Here is an 18,648-nt window from a genome sequence, read left to right as displayed (position 1 = left end):
TTCCAACGCCAGCGGCTGCTGGCGGCCCCATTCCCAGCCCCGGGGGCTGCGGGCTCAGGCCTGGGGTCGGGGTTGCCACTGGGGCAGTTCTGCGTGGGGGGAGGGGGTCCTGGAGCCCCAGAGCCCCCATGGGGCGGCCGGAGCTGGGCTCATGGGGTGGCCGGAGCCAGACCCGGAGCGTCACCAGCCCGAGGGTCCCGTGCCCAGCCGGGCAGTGCCACCCCCTGGCCCCACGCTGCCCAGGCCATCGCTGGGGGGCAGCTGCCCCTGGGCCCACCCGGGCTGCTGGGGGGCGACGGCCATCGAGGGTCCCCAGGACTCTGCCCCCAGGGCCCAGGCCCAGCCTGGGGGGGCGGTTACAGCTCTCACTGGGCCTCACACCAGCCCCCCCCCCCCAGGCCTAGCCGCCTCGTGCGAGCCACGTGGTCCCTTGGCGGCCCCCCCCGCCCCTTGCAGGGCCTGGCCACGTGGCCTCCCATAGGGCCCGCCCCGCACGCGCTGCGCCGTGTTCTCTGCCGCCACCTAGTGGCAGCTCGGGTAAAAACCGCTCCGCGCGGGGACAACAGGAATCAGCGCATGCGCAATGAGCAGGGGCGAGGCTAAAGGTCCCCTTCCTACTGCGCGTGCGTGCAGCCGCCAACCACCCCCCCCCCCAGTCTTTTTTTCAAAAGCGGCGCGAGCCGGACGGCTGGGCGCCGATTGGGCGAGGCGGGGCGGGACGGCCAATCCGCGGCGAGCGGCGGGCGCGGAGGCCAATGGGCGGAGGTGGCTAGATCCCGCCTCCTCGCCAGAGCGACCGGACGAGCGGCTGGAGGTGAGCGCGAGGCCCGGGAGCGCTGGGCCCCGACACCCCCCCGCCCCCCCCCCGCGCTTAGCCCCGCCCCCGGCCCGACACCCCCCCCCGCGTGCTTAGCCCCGCCCCCGGCCCCCCGGCCCGACCCCCCCCCCGCGTGCTTAGCCCCGCCCCCGGCCCGACACCCCCCGTGTGCTTAGCCCCGCCCCCTGCCCGACCCCCCCCCGCGTGCTTAGCCCCGCCCCCGGCCCGACACCCCCCGTGTGCTTAGCCCCGCCCCCTGCCCGACCCCCCCCCGCGTGCTTAGCCCCGCCCCCTGCCCGACCCCCCCCCCGCGTGCTTAGCCCCGCCCCCTGCCCCCCGGCCCGACCCCCCCCCCGCGTGCTTAGCCCCGCCCCCGGCCCGACACCCCCCGTGTGCTTAGCCCCGCCCCCGGCCCGACACCCCCCCCGCGAGCTTAGCCCCGCCCCCTGCCCCCCGGCCCGACCCCCCCCCGCGTGCTTAGCCCCGCCCCCCGCCCCCGGCCCGACACCCCCCCCGCGTGCTTAGCCCCGCCCCCGGCCCGACACCCCCCCCCGCGTGCTTAGCCCCGCCCCCCCGCCCCCGGCCCGACCCCCCCCGTGTGCTTAGCCCCGCCCCCTGCCCGACCCCCCCCCCCGCGTGCTTAGCCCTGCCCCCGGCCCGACACCCCCCGCGTGCTTAGCCCCGCCCCCTGCCCCCCGGCCCGACACCCCCCCGCGCTTAGCCCCGCCCCCGGCCCGACACCCCCCCGCGTGCTTAGCCCCGCCCCCTGCCCCCCGGCCCGACACCCCCCCGCGCTTAGCCCCGCCCCCGGCCCGACACCCCCCCGCGTGCTTAGCCCCGCCCACTGCCCCCCGGCCCGACACCCCCCCCCCCGCGAGCTTAGCCCCGCCCCCTACCCCCCGGCCCGACACCCCCCCCCGCGTGCTTAGCCCCGCCCCCTGCCCCCCGGCCCGACACCCCCCCCGCGTTCTTAGCCCCGCCCCCTGCCCCCGGCCCGACACCCCCCCGCGTGCTTAGCCCCGCCCCTTGCCCCCCGGCCCGACACCCCCCCGCGTGCTTAGCCCCGCCCCCTGCCCCCGGGCCCGACACCCCCCCCGCGTGCTTAGCCCCGCCCCCTGCCCCCGGGCCCGACACCCCCCCCCCGCGCTTAGCCCCGCCCCCAGCAACCCCCGGCCCGACCACCCCCCGCGCTTAGCCCCGCCCCCTGCCCCCCGGCCCGACACCCCCCGCGTGCTTAGCCCCGCCCCCTGCCCCCGGCCCGACACCCCCCCGCGTGCTTAGCCCCGCCCCCTGCCCCCCGGCCCGACACCCCCCCGCGTGCTTAGCCCCGCCCCCTGCCCCCGGCCCGACCCCCCCCGCGTGCTTAGCCCCGCCCCCTGCCCCCCGGCCCGACCCCCCCCGCGTGCTTAGCCCCGCCCCCTGCCCCCCGGCCCGACACCCCCCCGCGTGCTTAGCCCCGCCCCCTGCCCCCGGCCCGACACCCCCCCGCGTGCTTAGCCCCGCCCCCAGCAACCCCCGGCCCGACACCCCCCCCCCACCCGCGCTTAGCCCCGCCCCCAGCAACCCCCGGCCCGACACCCCCCCCCCCCGCGCTTAGCCCCGCCCCCAGCAACCCCCGGCCTGACACCCCCGCGGGACCCTGACTCGCTGCTCGGGGCAACGTGCGGGCTCAGACCCCCCCCCCAGCCGGTTGTGACCCCCCCATGCCCAGTGGTGGGGGGGGCCGGGCTGGGGTTTGCTCTGTGCCCAGTGCCCGGGGGGGCACCGCACTGCGGGCACAGGCCGAGGCCGGGTCCCAGCGTGGCGTGTCGGGGGGGGGCATGGGTCCCAGCGTGGCGTGTCGGGGGGGCCCAGCGTGGCGTGTCGGGGGGGCGATGGGTCCCAGCGCGGCGTGTCGGGGGGGGGGGCGATGGGTCCCAGCGTGGCGTGTCGGGCGCCCGGCGGCCCGGGGCTGGCAAGGCCCCCGCGCTGGTTTCCCGCTCCGGCTGGGCGGGCGACTCGCTCTGGTGCCCCTCGGGGCGCTGGCTCTGCCGGGCCCGGCCATGGCCGCCAAGGGGCCTGCTGGGGTCAGACACAGCCAAGGCTGGGCCGACGCGGCCGCCGGGAGCTGTGGGGACCAGTCCCATGGGAACGGTTTGATTTGAAGCCAGTCGCTGGCAGGTTAGCGCAGGCGAGACCCAGACCGTGCAGCCTCCCGGGGTGTGTCCTCACTGCCAGGACAACCCGGGCTAGGCCAACCCCCCTGCCACACAGCAGAATCTCGGCGCTTCAGACCTGGGCTAACCCACCCCGCGCTGGGGCTGGAACCAACCTGCTTTGCAGTGTGGACCCGGGCTAAATCACTCGCGTGCTGATCATCCACAGGGCCATGGTCCTTTGGGTCGGGCTTTTCAGTGGAGATGCTCCTCTCCAGACTACGTTAACCCGGGTGCTCGGCGCTGGACGCCGATCCCCTGGGGTAGATGTGCACTGCAGACATAACAGGGTTAACTCACGTTAGCCTGTCTCAAGTGAGAGCGGCCACACGGCCACAACAGCAGAATGCGTCCACACTGGCACTGCTTTCCCCGTGCGAGGTGCTCGGGCTTCCAGGGGCATGTGCCCCAGTGCTTAGTGCGGCAGGAATTCTTTCCCAGACAATGGGGGGAGACCTGGTCTGTCCTGGTGGCCTGGCAGGCCCCAAGCACCATCACACTGAAGTCAGGTGTTTGTGTGTGGATGAGAGCTCACGCCCTGGCTGGTTTTTCTAGGTGACAAATCTAAGGAGCTGTCCCAGATTGAGATGTCAGTAGAGGAGGTTTAGGAACAAATTGATACATTTAACAGTAATAAGTCACCAGGATCAGATGCATGATCCAAGCATCCTGCAGCAATTCCCATAGGAAATTGCAGAATTTCTAGCTGTGGTGTGTAACCTCTGGCTTAAATCGGCCTCAGGTGCAGATGCCTGGGGGAGAGCTACTGGGATGCTGATTTGAAAGAAGCCTGGCAAGTCCAGGCCGGTTAGCTTAACTTCAGTCCCAGGCCCATGGATTGACATGAGAGTGAAGACCAGAATGATCAGACACAGGTGAACACGATTTGTGGGGGAAAAGTCCACACGGCTTTTGGAAAGGGAACACATGCTGCCTCACAGCCTGCTAGCATTCTCTGGGGAGATCAACAAACGTGTGGACAATGGGGATCCAGTGGATATATGTACCCGGACTTTCAGAAAGCCTTCGATGGGCAGGGACACAGCTCCGTGCTCTGAGGATCCCTAAACCTCTGCCTGCCGGAAGCTGGGACTGGATGTCAGGGGATGGCTCACTTGATAATTGCCATTAGCCTGACCCAGTCTGGCCGGTTTTAAGTGCTAGCTTGCATTCAGTCGAGCCCTGAGAGACAGCGAGCAGCTGTGGACAGTTAACAACTGGGGAGTGAAGCCCTCTCCACAGCGATTCCTCATGGAGCTAGAGACACCCTTGGCAGGGTGATGCTGTGTCCCACCATGGAGGCCTTTTCCACCTCTGCCCTCTGTGGGGCCCTAACCGGAGCTGCCTCACGGGGGAGGCATGAAATGAGTGCAGGAGCGTGGGGGGAGGTGTCTCAGGCCTGATGGGGCCAGAGGGAACTGTGGGTAAAGGAAGAGGTGGTGGGTGAGGGGCGGGATGGGACTGTCTCTGACACCCTGCTCTTTTGCCTCAGTGCCTCTGAGCCTGGGGAGTGACCGCCCCCAGCCATGATGAACGAACAAATGCAGGAGATGGAGGAGGTGAGCAAGGAGCTCCTGAAGTTGCTGGCAGCAGGTGGGGCTGGGAATCTGCTGAAGAGAAGCCTGGACAAACAGGAGAAGATGTTTGACAAGCTCCTGGATACGCAGCTGACGGCGGCACAGCTGGTTAAAGGTAGGTGCTGCCCCTCTGTTCCCCGGAGCCCAGTGGTTTGTAGGGTCTGGCCTCACTGCAGTGACCTCCGGCTCTTCCCCTGCCCCACACACGGCCCTCTCCCCTGAGTGGGGGGTGCTGCCAGGCCAGGCCAAGCCTGGGGTACGGTTATAGCTTGGCTGAAACCCAGCCCATGAGTCCTGCACGCCTAGAGGGACAGACTCGCTCTCCGCTCCCAGAGAACCGATCCGCTCCCTGCAGCCAATGGGGGAGCACAGCGCCGGGCTGGACCCAGTGACCCGTCACCGGGACTACCTGCAGGGAAGCGCCTCCCCCAGCGGGTGGAGGGAGCAGTGTGGATTGGTTGGGGTCGATCCTACCGGCTCCGCAGCCCCCAGTCGGGCCCCCTCCCCGCTGGCCCAGAGAAGGGCGTGCAGCACCCCAGCACGATTGCAACCGCTGCCTCTCCCCCGCTGCAGATCTCCTCGCTACGGAGGAGAAGGTGGCTCAGACGCTCCTGGCGGGGGAAGAGGAGATGCAGAGCAGCTTGCAGAAGGTGCAGGTGATGGAAGCGGCGCTGCGGAGAGCCAGTGAGGACAACGCCAGCCTGAGGGCTGACAGCAGATATCCTTCCCTGCCCGGGAGCCTAGAGCCCTGTAGCTAAGTGCCCGGGGCTTTGCAGCTCCAGCGCACCCCTGGGTGAACCCTGAAGCTCAGACCCAGGCCCGGGCATCTCCCCGGGTGGGTGGGCAGCAGCAGGCCCTGGGCTGGGACTAGCCGGGCACACGGACGCCCGCTGGTTTGGGGGGCAGGGAGGGGAACCAGTCAGAGCAGAGCCACGCTTCCTTCACTGCCTGCCATACTGCCTTGCGGAGAGAGTTGGAGGAGCTGAGGGCCGAGCTCGGGCGACTGCAGGACGACATGGAGGACGACGCTGGCATGGTCAATTCTGCAACGTGAGTGCGGGGAGGGGATTGCCAGGGTCCTGCCCGCGCTGCCCGGCCGAGCTGGGGCTCTGATCTGTGCTGCCAGACGTGGGTTAAAGGGCTGGAATATCGTGCCCAGGTTCTGGGGCTTGGGTTTAGCTGGCAGGCACAGCTCAGCCAGCCGCTCTGGGGGGTCCCTTCAACACTACGGGAAGCCTCCCTTCAAGGGCCTGCTAGAGGGACCTGAGCCCCACACAAACGGGATCCCGCCTGTGCGTTTGCTCTGTGGGACCAAAGGGCCCCGTGCTGGGCTGGGGCCGCGCAGGCAGGGCCAGGAGCTAACAGCTGCATCCCACAGGTACATCGCACAGCTTTACTACCAGATCAGCCGGATCGACTGGGACTACGAGTGTGAGCACCCGCACATCAAAGGCAGTATCCTTTCTGGGGGGGGGGCAAAGGGGGGGGAACACCCGCAGATCAAAGGCAGTATCCTTTCCGGGGAGGGGCACCCGCCTGGCTAGCAGCAGTGTGTCAGTTTCCTTAACCGCCTCCCCCCAGTCCATCACGGCCCAGCCATCGCTCAGCCCATCAGCATTGACAGCAGCCAGCACTCCAGGTGTTTCGTCAGTGACTACCTGTGGAGCCTGGTGGACACGGCCTGGTGACCCTGCCCAAGCCGGCCTCGGGCGAGCAAGGAAGAGCCGGCTCGTGCCGCGACCAGCGTGAGGAAGGACGGAGCCCAGGCTAATCACAAAGGGATTTTTATTCATGTAACAATCAGCGTTTGAAATCATTAAAACCCGTGACTGGTAAGAAGAGACACCGGGCGTCAAATGTCACTCGGCCAGTCAGTAACTGCAGGTGCTGCCAACCCTCCAGCCTGCTAGAGCCCTGGGGGAGAATGTCCCTGTGTCCCCCAGGGGAACGGTTCTCTCTGGACACCAGAAACTGGCTGGGCCTGGTCCAGCTGCCCCGGCCAGGCCGAGGCCGGGACTCCGCAGTAGAAGAGGAACTCCCGCTCCTTGGCCACCCCGCCCAGACTCCTCCCGAGGAGGGAGGGGCTGGGAAGACCCCACGTGCCCATCTCCGAACTAAAGGGCAGGTGGGGAGGGGGGCAGGACGTCCCTGCCCCCACCCCCCTTGGCACTTGGAAAAACGCTCCCCCCCAGCCCAGCTGGTTAACACTGACCCCTGCGCTGGGGGGGTGAGAGGGGCCGCCCCAGCTGGGGGCAGCACTAGCAGCAGTCGAGCTGCTGGTCCACTTGCTTGCGGCACGGCTCCATGGTGATGGCCACCCCCACCCCGCTGCGCCCGGACGTCATGCGCGTCACCTCCGTCCACGTGTCGGTGGTGGGGTCGTAGCACTCCACGCTGTCCAGGAAGGTGTGCCCGTCGTAGCCGCCTGCGGAGGAGAGAGGCTGCTGCCATCAGTCGGTTCCCGTTGCCCCGCGGGGGAGGGCTCGGGCCCTGCCCCAGCAGGAGCCGGGAGCAGGCGTGAGGCAGGACCAGCCCAGGTCTCTGCCCCGCTCGTGCCCAGCCCCCGGGACTCACCCAGCACATAGATCTTGCCCTGGTGCACGGTGACGGCCAGCGCACTGCGCCGGTGCCCCATGGGGGCGGCGAAGGTCCAGCTGTCCGTCTCCACGTCGTAGCGCTCCACGCTGTTGAGCTGGTCCGTGCCGTCGTAGCCCCCCATGGCGTAGATGCAGTTGTTGAGGGCACAGACGCCTGTGGGAACATGGAGCAGCAGGGTCAGTGGGGGGCGGGGCAGCATGCACCGATCCCAGCCAACGCTGGGGGGGGGGGGGCAGGGACCAACAGCCCCCCTTAATCTGCCCAGGCAGCAGCACCTGAGTTAGGCCCAGCTCTGGCATCTGCTCAGGGTCCCTGAGACCCCTCCCCACCCCCTGCAGGGCTGCCAAGACTAGGGAAAGCCCCCGCGGGGTACTGGGGGTTAAGTGCCCAGCTGGCCGCAGCCTAGCCCCCCCGAGCTGTGAGGCCTGCCTGGGGTGGGGTCAGCGCGCTCCCCGCACTGCCAGCAGAAAGGTCCTGCCCCTCACTTACCCGCTCCGCTCCGGATGGTCTGCATGGGGGCGATCATGCGCCACTCATCCCGCTCCGGGTAGTAGCACTCGGCCGAGCTGAGCCGGCAGGTGCCGTCAAAGCCGCCCACAGCGTACAGGAGGCGGTTCAGCACGGCCACCCCCACGCCGATCCTGCGCGTCAGCATGGGGGCCACTAGCTGCCACTCGTCCCGCTCCGGCTCATACCTGCAGGGCCAGAGGGCAACGTCGGACACCAGGGGAGGCAACCGGCCGGAGGGGGTGCGCGGGGAGCGGCACGGACCAGGGGCACCGGGCAAAGCTCCCTGCTCCCAAGTCAAGGCGACGGGGGAGGCAGTGTGGGGGGTGGAGTGGCACTGCCCCGGGAGGAGACCCTGGGCAACTCCCGTCCCCCTCGGTGCCGCTGGTCCTTGGCCAGGGACTCGCACGAGGCACCAGCCCCAACCACCCTCACTGCAGCAGCATGGACTCCTGGGCTCTGTCACGGGCTTGTGGGGAGCCCGGGACTCCTGGGCCCCAATCCTGGGCTCCGTCACTGGCTTGTGGGGGGTCCAGGACTGCTGCGGCCCACCCCAGGGCATGCAGGGGCCACGTCACCTCTCCACGCTGTTGTGGTGGATGCAGCCATGCGAGCCGCCCACGGCGTAGATCATGCCATCGATGACGCCCACGCCGATGCGGTTGCGGGGCACGCTCATGGGGGCGCACGGGGACCACTGGTTGGTCATGGGGTTGTAGCAGTCGATGGCGTTGGAGTCCATGTTGCCGTCGGGCGAGTTGTTCCGCCCCCCGATGGCGTAGAGGAGCCCCCCAACCACGCAGCCGGCCAGCCCGCTGCGGGGCACCTGCAGGTCCGCCAGCCGGAGCCAGGAGCCGTCGGAGGGGTTATAAGCCTCCAGGTAGCTGAGCGACTGGCGGAAGTACCCGCCGGCCGTGTAGATCAGCTGGCCCACCTTGGGGGCACGCGTGACCATGCCCTTGGTGGGCTTGTGCAGGGTGAGCTCCTGGAAGATCTGGGCCAGGTAGTCCTTGCAGCGCGAGTCCGACTGCAGGATCTCGCACTTCTGCAGCTGGGTCTGCAGGAAGTGGGGGGTGAGCGAGTGGCAGCGCACGGCCTGCAGCAGGGCCTGCACGTAGAGCCGCCGGTTGGCGCAGTCGTACTGCACCCAGTTGATGCAGGCGTGGAAGACCTCGGACTCGCAGCGCACGTTCAGTTCGTCCCGGCTGATCAACGTCACCAGCTGGCAGTGCGAGAGGTTGAAGAACTCCTCCTGCTTGACCACCTGGGGGGGAGGGGGGGGGGGAGAGATCGTGACTGGGGCGGCAGGGGGGAGCAGGGGGATGGGGGGCAGCAGGGGGTGAGCGTGGGGACATTGGGGGCAGCATGGGCACGGGGTGCAATAGGGGGGGAGTGCGTGGGGACTTTGGGGGCAGCAGGGGGGAACGCGTGGGGACTGGATGGGAGTGTGGGGATTGGGGGGAGCGGGGGGGAGCATGTGAGGACTTTGGGGGAAGCGTGGGGACTGGAGGGTAGTGGGGGGAGCGTGGGGACTTTGGGGGCAGCAGGGGGGAAGCGTGGGGACAGGGGGGCAGCAGGGGGAGCACGTGGGGGCAGCAGGGGGGAGCGTGGGGACTGGAGGGTAGTGGGGGGAAGCGTGGGGACTGTGGGGACAGCAGGAGGGTGAGTGTGGGGGCAGCAGGGGGGAGCGTGGGGACAGGGGGCAGCGGGGGGGGAGCACGTGGGAACTTTGGGGGCAGCGTGGGGGAGCGTGGGGACTGGAGGGTAGTGGGGGGAAGCGTGGGGACAGGAGGGCAGCACGTGGGAACTTTGGGGGCAGCGGGGGGGAGCGTGGGGACTGGAGGGTAGGGGGGGAAGCGTGGGGACAGGGGGGCAGCGGGGGGGAGCACGTGGGAACTTTGGGGGCAGCAGGGGGGAGCGTGGGGACTGGAGGGTAGTGGGGGGAAGCGTGGGGACTGTGGGGACAGCAGGAGGGTGAGTGTGGGGGCAGCAGGGGGGAGCGTGGGGACAGGGGGCAGCGGGGGGGAGCACGTGGGAACTTTGGGGGGAGCGGGGGGGAGCGGGGGGACTGGAGGGTAGTGGGGGGAAGCGTGGGGACAGGGGGGCAGCGGGGGGGAGCACGTGGGGGCAGCAGGGGGGAGCGTGGGGACTGGAGGGTAGTGGGGGGAAGCGTGGGGACTGTGGGGATAGCAGGAGGGTGAGTGTGGGGGCAGCAGGGGGGAGCGTGGGGACTGGAGGGTAGTGGGGGGAAGCGTGGGGACAGGGGGGCAGCGGGGGGGGAGCACATGGGGGCAGCAGGGGGGAGCGTGGTGACTGGAGGGTAGTGGGGGGAAGTGTGGGGACAGGGGGGCAGCGGGGGGGAGCACGTGGGGGCAGCGGGGGGGAGCGTGGTGACTGGAGGGTAGTGGGGGAAGCGTGGGGACTGTGGGGGCAGCAGGGGGGAGTGTGGGGACTGGAGGGTAGTGGGGGAAGCGTGGGGACAGGGGGGCAGCGGGGGGGGAGCACGTGGGGGCAGCAGGGGGGAGCGCGTGGGGATTATGGGGGGGTGGGCTGTGAGCCATAACTGCTATTGCAGGGTGCAGCCACTAGAGGGCGCTGCCATCACACCATGGGTGCGGGGTCAAGGCAGGCCCGGCTCAGAGGGACCTGCAGCACCAGGCCTGGGGGGGGCTTTGCTGCCCCAGCCCCACCCTACAGTAACCCTCCCGGGCCGGCTCCCCTAGGGGGGATCCCTTGATAAATCAGACAATGCCCCCCCCCCCCCCAGTCTGTCCCTGCGCCCCCAGCTGGTGCCAAGGGCCCGAAGGTGGGGGGGGGGGGTCAGCTAGGGGGTCTGCTCTGCCTGCACATGGCCCCCTTGGGAGCGGGGGGGGGGGGTGCAGCACAGGGAGGGAGCCCCACCCCCACCTCCCCCTCCCAGGGCCTGTTTTCTGGGTTCCTACCGCCTGCCCCAGCTCAGCCCCACACCCCCCCCGGCAGGCCCCCCCCCTTGCACAGTTCGGGCCAGATCCGGAGGGGAGGGGACATTCCCCCCACCCACCCCCACCCTCTGCCACTAATTCCCAGCAGCTGGATTGTTCACCCCCGGCTGCAGAGCAGCAGAGCCGCCCCCGCCCCCCCCAAGCCCCATAGCGCCTCCTCCCCCCGCCAGGCCCAAGGACCAGACCAGCACAGCTGCAGGAACCCCTCGCTCACCCCATGGCCCTTACTCGGGCCTGAAGCCAGACGGCCGGAGCTATTGGGGTCTATGAGCAGTTCCCAAAGGTGCCACTGCCTATGTGTGAGCTGATCCCTGGGCTCGGGGTGTGCAAAGACCCGGGTGTGCCCTACATGGACGTCACCCCCTGGGTGGGGGGGGGCGGGTCACTGCACGGGGGGATTTGTGGAACCCGGCTGGGTTGGAGGAGACCTGGCCCCACACGCCGACCAGGGCTCGTGGCCAGGAAGCTGCCGGCGCTGCACAGGGGTGGCCGGCCGGCAGGAGTTTGGGACCGTAGGTCTGGGGATGACGAGCTCCCAAGGGCACTGGCCAAAGCCTGAGGCCTGGCCCAGGGAGCCAGGGGAGGTGTCCCAGCAGTGAGACTCGGATAAACCCAACGTGGGGGGAGCAGCAGCCCCCCCCCACACCAAAAGGGCAGCCTTGTAGGACAACAGCGCGGGCGGGCAGGGAGCCCAAGGCGTGAGAACAGGGGTGTGTCCAGCACCGCAAGGCTGCCCAGCCTCCCCCAGGGACCCATGGAACTGAGGGTTTGGGGCAAAGCGGCACCGCTGGCACCGACCGACGGGCTCCCAGCCCGGGCACCGGCGCTCGCATCCTGCACAACGCGCCTGGGCTCCACTCTCCTGGAGCGGAAGGGGGTGGGCAGTGGGGCGGTGGGGGGAGATTCTGGGACACAGAGAACCCTTGCAAACCCCGTTGGAGGCCGAAGGGCTGAGACCCGGGGCAGGACTCGCACCTGAAGCCGTTTGCCCCATCTCTGGAGGCACCGGGCAGAGCGGGAGTGGGGGGGTCCCCACCATCTCAGCCCCACGGAGTCGCTCTCCGTCAAGCTCAGACGGGAGGTAAATACCTCGGCGGGGGGGGGGGGGGAGGAGGCCGCTCAGCAACGGCTGCGTGCAGCGGGGCGGGACGAGGGGCGGCTCCGCGGGGAGATGAGTCACGCCCGCTCGTGGAACCGCCCTGCAGCCGGGTGCTGGGACCCAGGCAGACAGCAGGGCCGGGGGTGGCTGAGGCACAGGTAGGGCAGGAGGCTGGCCAGGCAGGTTTGCCCTGCCCGGGGCTGAGGGAAGCCCCCGAGAAGGGTAAAGGCGGCTGCTGCTGGTGAGAGGCCTGGCCAGGAGCCGAGGGGGCTACACGGGGGGGTGGGGGTGGCAGGACCCCAGCCCAGAACTCCCTGCGCACCCCTGCTGCTGTCATCTCCCGGGCCAGGGACCCGGGCGGTGGGACATGGAGAACTGGGACCTGGCTCCATTCTGCCTCCAAGGGGAAGAGAAGTGGCCAAGTGGAAACTCTCGGATATTCTGGTAGGCCGGGCAGGGACTCGGGCTTGGGACATGGGTTACCGAGGGGTTAAATCGCTGCTCCGGGTGCCCAGTCTGGAGGACTGGACTGAATGCCTGGGCCGGGCTCCGTGGGACGGGGACGATGCCCAAGAGGTGGCAGGAGGCCGGGGTGAGGATGGGTCTGAGGAGGGGCTCAGCAGCTCTCACCGGGACCGACAGAGCCGGAGATCCAGCCCAGACAGACTCACAGTGGCTTGGCCAGGCGGAGCCCTGGCTCGGCCGCATGGCCCATGTCTGAGCCTTCGCTGCTCTACGCCAACCTGGGGCTGTCCCAGGGGCCAACGAGCCCGTCTCTGCTTGGGGGACGCGCCCGGGGGTCACTGCCGGTCCTGCCTGAGCCGCGCTGGTCCCTGCAGAGGGGCCAGGTCTGTGCCCAGGCGTCGGGCTCAGCCGGACCCACCGGGCAGAGCTCACGGCCGGCAGCAGGAGGGCTGGAGCCCCCAGGCTCAGCCTCGGAGGCGGTGAGGCGCGTGGCCAGGCCTGCAGGAAGAGCGGGTCCCTGGGGGCTCCGGCACGCCGAGGGGCTCCTGCTAGGGGAGCTGGAAAGCCGGGGCGTAGCTCTGAGCCGTGGGTCTAGGAGGCACCCCATCCCACAGCCCCCCGCGGCCCCGCCCGCTCACCTCCCCGAAGTTCATGTAGATGTACTCGCGGGCCCGCTGGTGCAGTTCGGTGCAGCCGATCTGCTCGGCGAAGTTGGCGATGCCGATGGCGTTGCTGGGGTCCAGCTGCTGCACCAGGAAGTCGCAGCAGGCCTTGACCACGCTGTCGATCTGGTACATGACGGCGCCGTTCATGACATGCACCACGCACTTCTCGCCCACCGAGATGGAGGCCGTGTAGGCGAACTCGATGAGACGCTCCATCACCTTGGGGTGGATGCCCTCGATGGGCACCACCTCCATGGCCTGCTCCCGCAGCCCCGTGGTGAACATGGCCTTGAAGACGGGGCTGGAGGAGGCCAGCACCACCTTGTGGGCCTGGAAGTCGGCCGGGGGGGCGTCCTGGTAGCGCACCCGCAGGGTGACGTCGCACAGCTGCTGGTTCAGACGCAGCTGGTTCATGATGCCGAAGGCCTGCTTGGTGTGCTCCTCCAGGGTGTAGTTGAACGAGCGGTGCCCGTGGTGAGACGGCGTCACCTCCGCCTTGCACTCCGGCGCGTACATCACCGCGGCCAGCGGGGGCACATCGCAGGGGGCAACTGAGCTGGGGGGGCTACGCCGGCGGGAGACTTACTGAGCCCTGGGGCACCGCAGCAACGCCACGCCTGCACGGGGAGGGAGACGCGGGGTTAGACGGGGCCACCAGCCCCGACCCCTCAGCCTGGCTCGGACCGAGGGGCTCTCTCCGCACCAGGCAATCAGAACCGTGATCCCCTGTAGGGCCGGCCGCAGCCCCCAGCGAGCCAGGCCAGAGGGGGTCCCCGGGCTCTGGCGGTGGTGGGTCTGAGCATGGACGAGGAGGAATCGCCGCTAACGAGGGCCCAGCTTGGACGCGGAGCGAGGTCTAGGCCACGGGCGCCTGGCACAGCCGGGGACCCCAACCATTCAGCAGGGTCTGCAGGGCCAAAGTTCACCCACAGCAGCCCCCGGTGCAGCCCCGGAGACCACCCCTCCCCCTACAGCCCCCTATGCAAACCCCGGAGACCACCCCTCCCCCTACAGCCCCCTATGCAAACCCCGGAGACCACCCCTCCCCCTACAGCCCCGGTGCAGCCCCGGAGACCACCCCTCCCCCTACAGCCCCCTGTGCAGCCCCGGAGACCACCCCTCCCCCTACAGCCCCCGGTGCAGCCCCGGAGACCACCCCTCCCCCTACAGCCCCGGAGACCACCCCTCCCCCTACAGCCCCCATGCAGCCCCGGAGACCACCCCTCCCCCTACAGCCCCTGTGCAGCCCCGGAGACCACCCCTCCCCCTACAGCCCCCTATGCAAACCCCGGAGACCACCCCTCCCCCTACAGCCCCCTATGCAAACCCCGGAGACCACCCCTCCCCCTACAGCCCCCGGTGCAGCCCCGGAGACCACCCCTCCCCCTACAGCCCCCTGTGCAGCCCCGGAGACCACCCCTCCCCCTACAGCCCCCTGTGCAGCCCCGGAGACCACCCCTCCCCCTACAGCCCCCTATGCAAACCCCGGAGACCACCCCTCCCCCTATAGCCCCCTATGGAAACCCTGGAGACCACCCTCCCCCTACAGCCCCTGTGCAGCCACTCCCCCCCCCCCCCCTGCAGCTCTGTGCAGCTGTACCTGACTGGAAGCGAACCCGGCTCATTCCCCACTAGCTGGGCTATAAACACAGTCTATGGACCCCAGAGCCAGCCCCTCTGATTGGCCCCCTGGCGGGGGTGGAGGTGGGGTTCACACTGACACAGTCACCGTCGAGAGGGGACCTGCCCCGAGCGCTAACACGGGGTTGTTTGGGGCTGGATCGGGGATAGGGAGGCTGCAGATAATACAGGTAACTGCAGACAGACAGACCAACCCCCCCCCAACCACACGCCAGACCCCCTGTTGCTTGGCTTAGACTCAGATCGGGTGGGCTGCGCCTAGCACCGTGGGGCCTGAGACACAGCTGGGGGGGACTGGAAGCTGACCGTAATATACCTAATAACGTACAGCGCCTAGCACCGAGATGGCTGGGAGCTACCGTAATACACCTAATAACGTACAGCACCTAGCGCCGTGGGGCCTTGGCCATGGCTAGGGGGGCACCTGGGAGCTACCATAATACACCTACTAAATGATGCCCCCTCCAAACAGGCTGAGCATCCCCCTCACTGACTCACAAGGATCATTTCTGCTCTCAAGGTCTCTGTCCGTCCCATCCCCGGGTACTAGATCTGCCCAGTGCTAACTGGCAGCCCGCCTGGGTTCAGAGGCAGGATTTCCCTTCTCAGCTAACCTCTGTCCTAGTCTGTGCATCACGGTAGCACCTGGAGACCCCGGCCGAGACCAGGGCCCCGTTGTGCCAGGCGCTGCCCAGGCCGCAGTCCCTGCCCCAAAGAGCTCACAGTCTTGACAGACACCAGGTGGGAAGAACCACTGAGCAGGTGGGAAGGTAAACCGAGGCACAGAGAGGGGGCATGACTTCTCAAGTTCATCCAGCAGGCCAATGGCAGCGCTGGGGATGGAGCCCAGGTGTCCTGAGTCCCGGCCCAGTGTCCTAATCACAGGTCACGCTGGGCTCCTGGTGTCTATTAGATTCTGCTTTGTGTGCGGCTCCCCGGGGGGGAGGGACGTGACCCGCATCAGAGCTCTGACAGGAACGTGGATCCCGTCCACCCCACTCTGGCTCTGCTGGCTCACGAACGGGGGTGCATCCTGCACGGGCGCTGGGCGCAGCAGGGAGAGACCAGGCCTCTCATGCTTCAGCTCAAGAGAAATCCCCATGAGGTGTTAGCAGCACGGGGCCTATGACACAGCTAGGCCACTCGGCTGCCATCCAGCAGGGGGCAGCAGGCAGTGCAGGTCCCTGTTCCCCACTCACACACTGACTGGCACAGAACCATGACCACCATTATATCAATGGGGAAACTGAGGCACGGAGAGGGGCAGGAGTTTGCCCGAAGTTACAAATCAGGGGCAGAGCCAGGAATAAAAGTCGGGAGTTGTGACTCCCAGCCCCCCTGCTCTAACCCACTAGGCCCCAGCCCCCTGCCAGGGCCAGGGCTGGAACCCAGGAGTCCGGAATCCCAGTCCCCATCCCACTAGGCCCCAGCTCTCCCAGGGCCACAACTGGAACCCAGGAGTCCTGAATCTCAGCCCCCCACCCCCACCCCCACACAAAGTCCTGGCTCCTTACCCCCTCCCTGCTAGACTGTGCCCCCTATCTGATCCCAGGACACCCCCGACAGCCCGGTGCATCCCCCAGCCCGCACCCACCCAGGCCCGGGGAATTCGGGGGGGGGGGGGGGCAGCCGCCAGGGCAACATGTTGCAATTTCACTGATGCAGCCAGAAATGGAAAATATTAACCAGGCCGCGCCGCGCCGCCCCCCCCCGCCTAGGGAGCTGGGCATGGGGGTTGTAAACAACGCCCCTGCACCGGGGGGGGGGGCAGGGCTCTTGGGGGCCAGTGGAGCGGTAACGAGAAAGGCCGGGGGATCCCCCCCAAATCTAGCCCCCCGTGAGAGCTACACATCCACCCCCCCCCCCCCGACAAACAGCTGGTCAAAGGTACCGAGACAATGCGCCACCCGGGCCCGGGGAAGTCGGTCGCGACCCCCCCCCCCCCGTTTCTCCTCCCCCCGGTCCCAACTCAATGGACCCCCCCAAATTCATCTCAGGCCCCCGCTCCCCCTCTCCGGACTGGTCTTCATGGGGGTCCCTGGCATTCCCTGGGGAGCCCGGGCTGGGGGATCTTAGGGCAGCCGGGGGGGGGCACCCCCCTCTCCAGACAGGGGGGGGGGGGCAGCTGATCCCCGGCCCCGGAGCCCGGCTGGGGGATCCCCATGAGCCCGGGGGGGGGCGGGGAAGAGGGGGTCCCCTCTCGCCGGGGGGGGCACTAACCCAGCCATGGCCGCGGCCACTGGCCTCCTGGTCCGCCCGTTCGCCCCGGCCGGTCCCGGCTCGGCTCCTCCATGGCGCAGGCTGGGGCTGGGGGGGAAGGAGCGGCGCGGGGGGGGGGAGTCACCATGACTAAGCAGAGCCCTGCCGCTGTCAGAATAAGAGTCCCCGGGTTCCCCCCCCCCCCCCCCCCAGGCCGGATGGAACGCGGCGGCCCCGGCGTTCGGGTTCGAGAACGCTGGGGGAAGCGGCGCATCCGCTCCGAGGCGGGCTGAGCTCGGGGTCCGGGGGGGGCACTGAGCCTGGGCGGAGGGGGGGGGTTGAACTGGGGGGAGCTGAGAAGGAAGCAGGCGGGGCGGGGGGGGGGGGAGGAAGGCCGGATTATGGGTCCCCCCCTATGCCTTTCCAGCACCTCCCTCCCCCCCTCCGTTTTGGGGGGCGGGTATCGCTTGTATCCCCGTGACTGGCCCCGCTCGGGCCCCCCAGCTCCTGGTTGCTATGAAATAATAACAAGACGGGGTGCAGGTGGTGCTGCCCTTCGCCCTCCCCGCGGAGATGCACCTGGAAGGGGACTTTGTACCCGGACAGGGAACGTGGCCCTGCAGCCAGGCCGTCCCAGGATCCCCTGCTCTGCCCCCCCCCCTTCACTGGAGGGGCTCAAATTACTGTGGAATAGGTCATGGGGCCTGTCACCTCTGGGGTCACTGGCTCCCACTGGCCCCAGGGAGGGGACTGGCTGACTCAGGGTGGCAGAAATGGGGCAGGGCCTGGGCTCCCACCGGCCCCAGGGCGGGGACTGCCTGGCTCAGGGGGGTGGGGAATGGGGCAGGGGCCTGTCACCTCTGGGGGGCACCGGCTCCCACAGGCCCCAGGGCGGGGACTGGCTGGCTCAGGGGGGTGGGGAATGGGGCAGGGGCCTGTCACCTCTGGGGGGCGCCGGCTCCCACCGGCCCCAGGGCGGGGACTGGCTGGCTCAGGGGGTGGGGAATGGGGCAGGGGCCTGTCACCTCTGGGGGGCGCCGGCTCCCACAGGCCCCAGGGCGGGGACTGGCTGGCTCAGGGGGGTGGGGAATGGGGCAGGGGCGTCAGCTCCCATCACTGGCCTTGCTCCTGTCTGGAGCCCCCGTGAAATGAGTTTGCAGGGTCTCAGCTCACTCTGGTGAGGGCCAAGTGGGCCACGGAGCCTGAGAGCCCATGGGGGGGGGTCTTCCTGAGGGGCAGGGTGGGGGGGCTAATCTGGGGTGCCCCGGCCTGCAGTGGAGTGTCTGTTTTACAGCCCCCTCCCCTCAGTGCAGAGCAGAGCAGGAGGATTTTAATGGGCCTGCAGAACGGAGGTGGCCGGACTTTGTGGGACATGCCCTGCCCCCAAACGGTGGTGGTCATGTGATTCCGAAAGTGAAAGTGGGGGGAAGTAAAGAGGGGGCAGCCAGGATCCCCCCCAACCCTGCCTTGGAGGGTCTAAAAGCCATTTGGGAGTGCACGGGCCTGCCTCGTTACCCGGTGTGCCGGGGCTGTGTGTGCTGTGAGCAACCCACACCGCTGGGCCCCTTCCTCCAGCCTTGGGCCCTATCCTGTCCCACCCCACAGGGTAACATCCCAGTCACCCCTTCTTCCTGCTGGGCTTGCCTGACCCTCTTTGGAGCTCAGGCCCTCGCTGCACCGATGGCAGAAACTCTGACAGCTGCATCTCAGCAGTGGGCGAGGGATCCCTGTATAAACAGTCTCCACGCCCCACCCCAGAGGTGGCTGCATCTCGGCGGCTGTAGTGCACACCGCACTCCGGCGTGACAGCGACTCCCTCCGGGGGACGCAGGTGCAGTGGTAACAGGAACCATGTCCAGCCACTCTCGGCTGAGGCTGCCAGGGGATTGCTGGTGCCAGCACGT

At 68.9% G+C, this 18,648-nt stretch overlaps 2 protein-coding genes across 2 annotated transcripts; one reads left to right on the top strand and one right to left on the bottom strand.

The window, feature by feature from the left end:
- Nucleotides 1-649: 649 nt before the first annotated feature.
- Nucleotides 650-6,432, top strand: SPC24 (SPC24 component of NDC80 kinetochore complex). Its single transcript, XM_054012635.1, has 6 exons — nucleotides 650-814; nucleotides 4,505-4,704; nucleotides 5,163-5,307; nucleotides 5,547-5,639; nucleotides 5,968-6,044; nucleotides 6,171-6,432. The coding sequence occupies exons 2-6, from the start codon at nucleotides 4,539-4,541 to the stop codon at nucleotides 6,275-6,277; spliced, it is 588 nt and encodes a 195-aa protein (XP_053868610.1). The 5' UTR covers nucleotides 650-814; nucleotides 4,505-4,538; the 3' UTR covers nucleotides 6,278-6,432.
- KEAP1 (kelch like ECH associated protein 1) lies at nucleotides 6,358-16,866 on the bottom strand. Its single transcript, XM_054012634.1, has 6 exons — nucleotides 16,766-16,866; nucleotides 12,878-13,521; nucleotides 8,273-8,958; nucleotides 7,677-7,882; nucleotides 7,164-7,340; nucleotides 6,358-7,014 (listed from the first exon to the last, which is right to left on the bottom strand). Exons 2-6 carry the CDS (start codon nucleotides 13,418-13,420, stop codon nucleotides 6,848-6,850), a joined length of 1,779 nt encoding a protein of 592 aa, XP_053868609.1. The 5' UTR covers nucleotides 13,421-13,521; nucleotides 16,766-16,866; the 3' UTR covers nucleotides 6,358-6,847.
- Between the last annotated feature and the right edge of the window lie 1,782 nt (nucleotides 16,867-18,648).

Source organism: Malaclemys terrapin, chromosome 23 (genome assembly GCF_027887155.1).
Source record: "Malaclemys terrapin pileata isolate rMalTer1 chromosome 23, rMalTer1.hap1, whole genome shotgun sequence".
NCBI lineage: Eukaryota > Metazoa > Chordata > Testudines > Emydidae > Malaclemys > Malaclemys terrapin.
Note: the sequence above shows the minus strand (reverse complement) of the source record. Positions and strands in the feature narration are given on the sequence as shown.

What these genes read in the sequence shown, in the direction of transcription:
- SPC24 (XM_054012635.1), top strand. Translation starts at nt 4,539, where the DNA reads ATGATGAACGAACAAATGCAGGAGATGGAGGAGGTGAGCAAGGAGCTC. An exon ending in GGCGGCACAGCTGGTTAAAG is followed by an intron (nt 4,705 to 5,162) that starts GTAGGTGCTGCC and finishes CCCCCGCTGCAG; the next exon opens with ATCTCCTCGCTACGGAGGAG. An exon ending in GGCATGGTCAATTCTGCAAC is followed by an intron (nt 5,640 to 5,967) that starts GTGAGTGCGGGG and finishes TGCATCCCACAG; the next exon opens with GTACATCGCACAGCTTTACT.
- KEAP1 (XM_054012634.1), bottom strand. Translation starts at nt 13,420, where the DNA reads ATGTACGCGCCGGAGTGCAAGGCGGAGGTGACGCCGTCTCACCACGGG. An exon ending in CACCACAACAGCGTGGAGAG is followed by an intron (nt 7,883 to 8,272) that starts GTGACGTGGCCC and finishes CTGGCCCTGCAG; the next exon opens with GTATGAGCCGGAGCGGGACG. An exon ending in GACCATCCGGAGCGGAGCGG is followed by an intron (nt 7,341 to 7,676) that starts GTAAGTGAGGGG and finishes ATGTTCCCACAG; the next exon opens with GCGTCTGTGCCCTCAACAAC.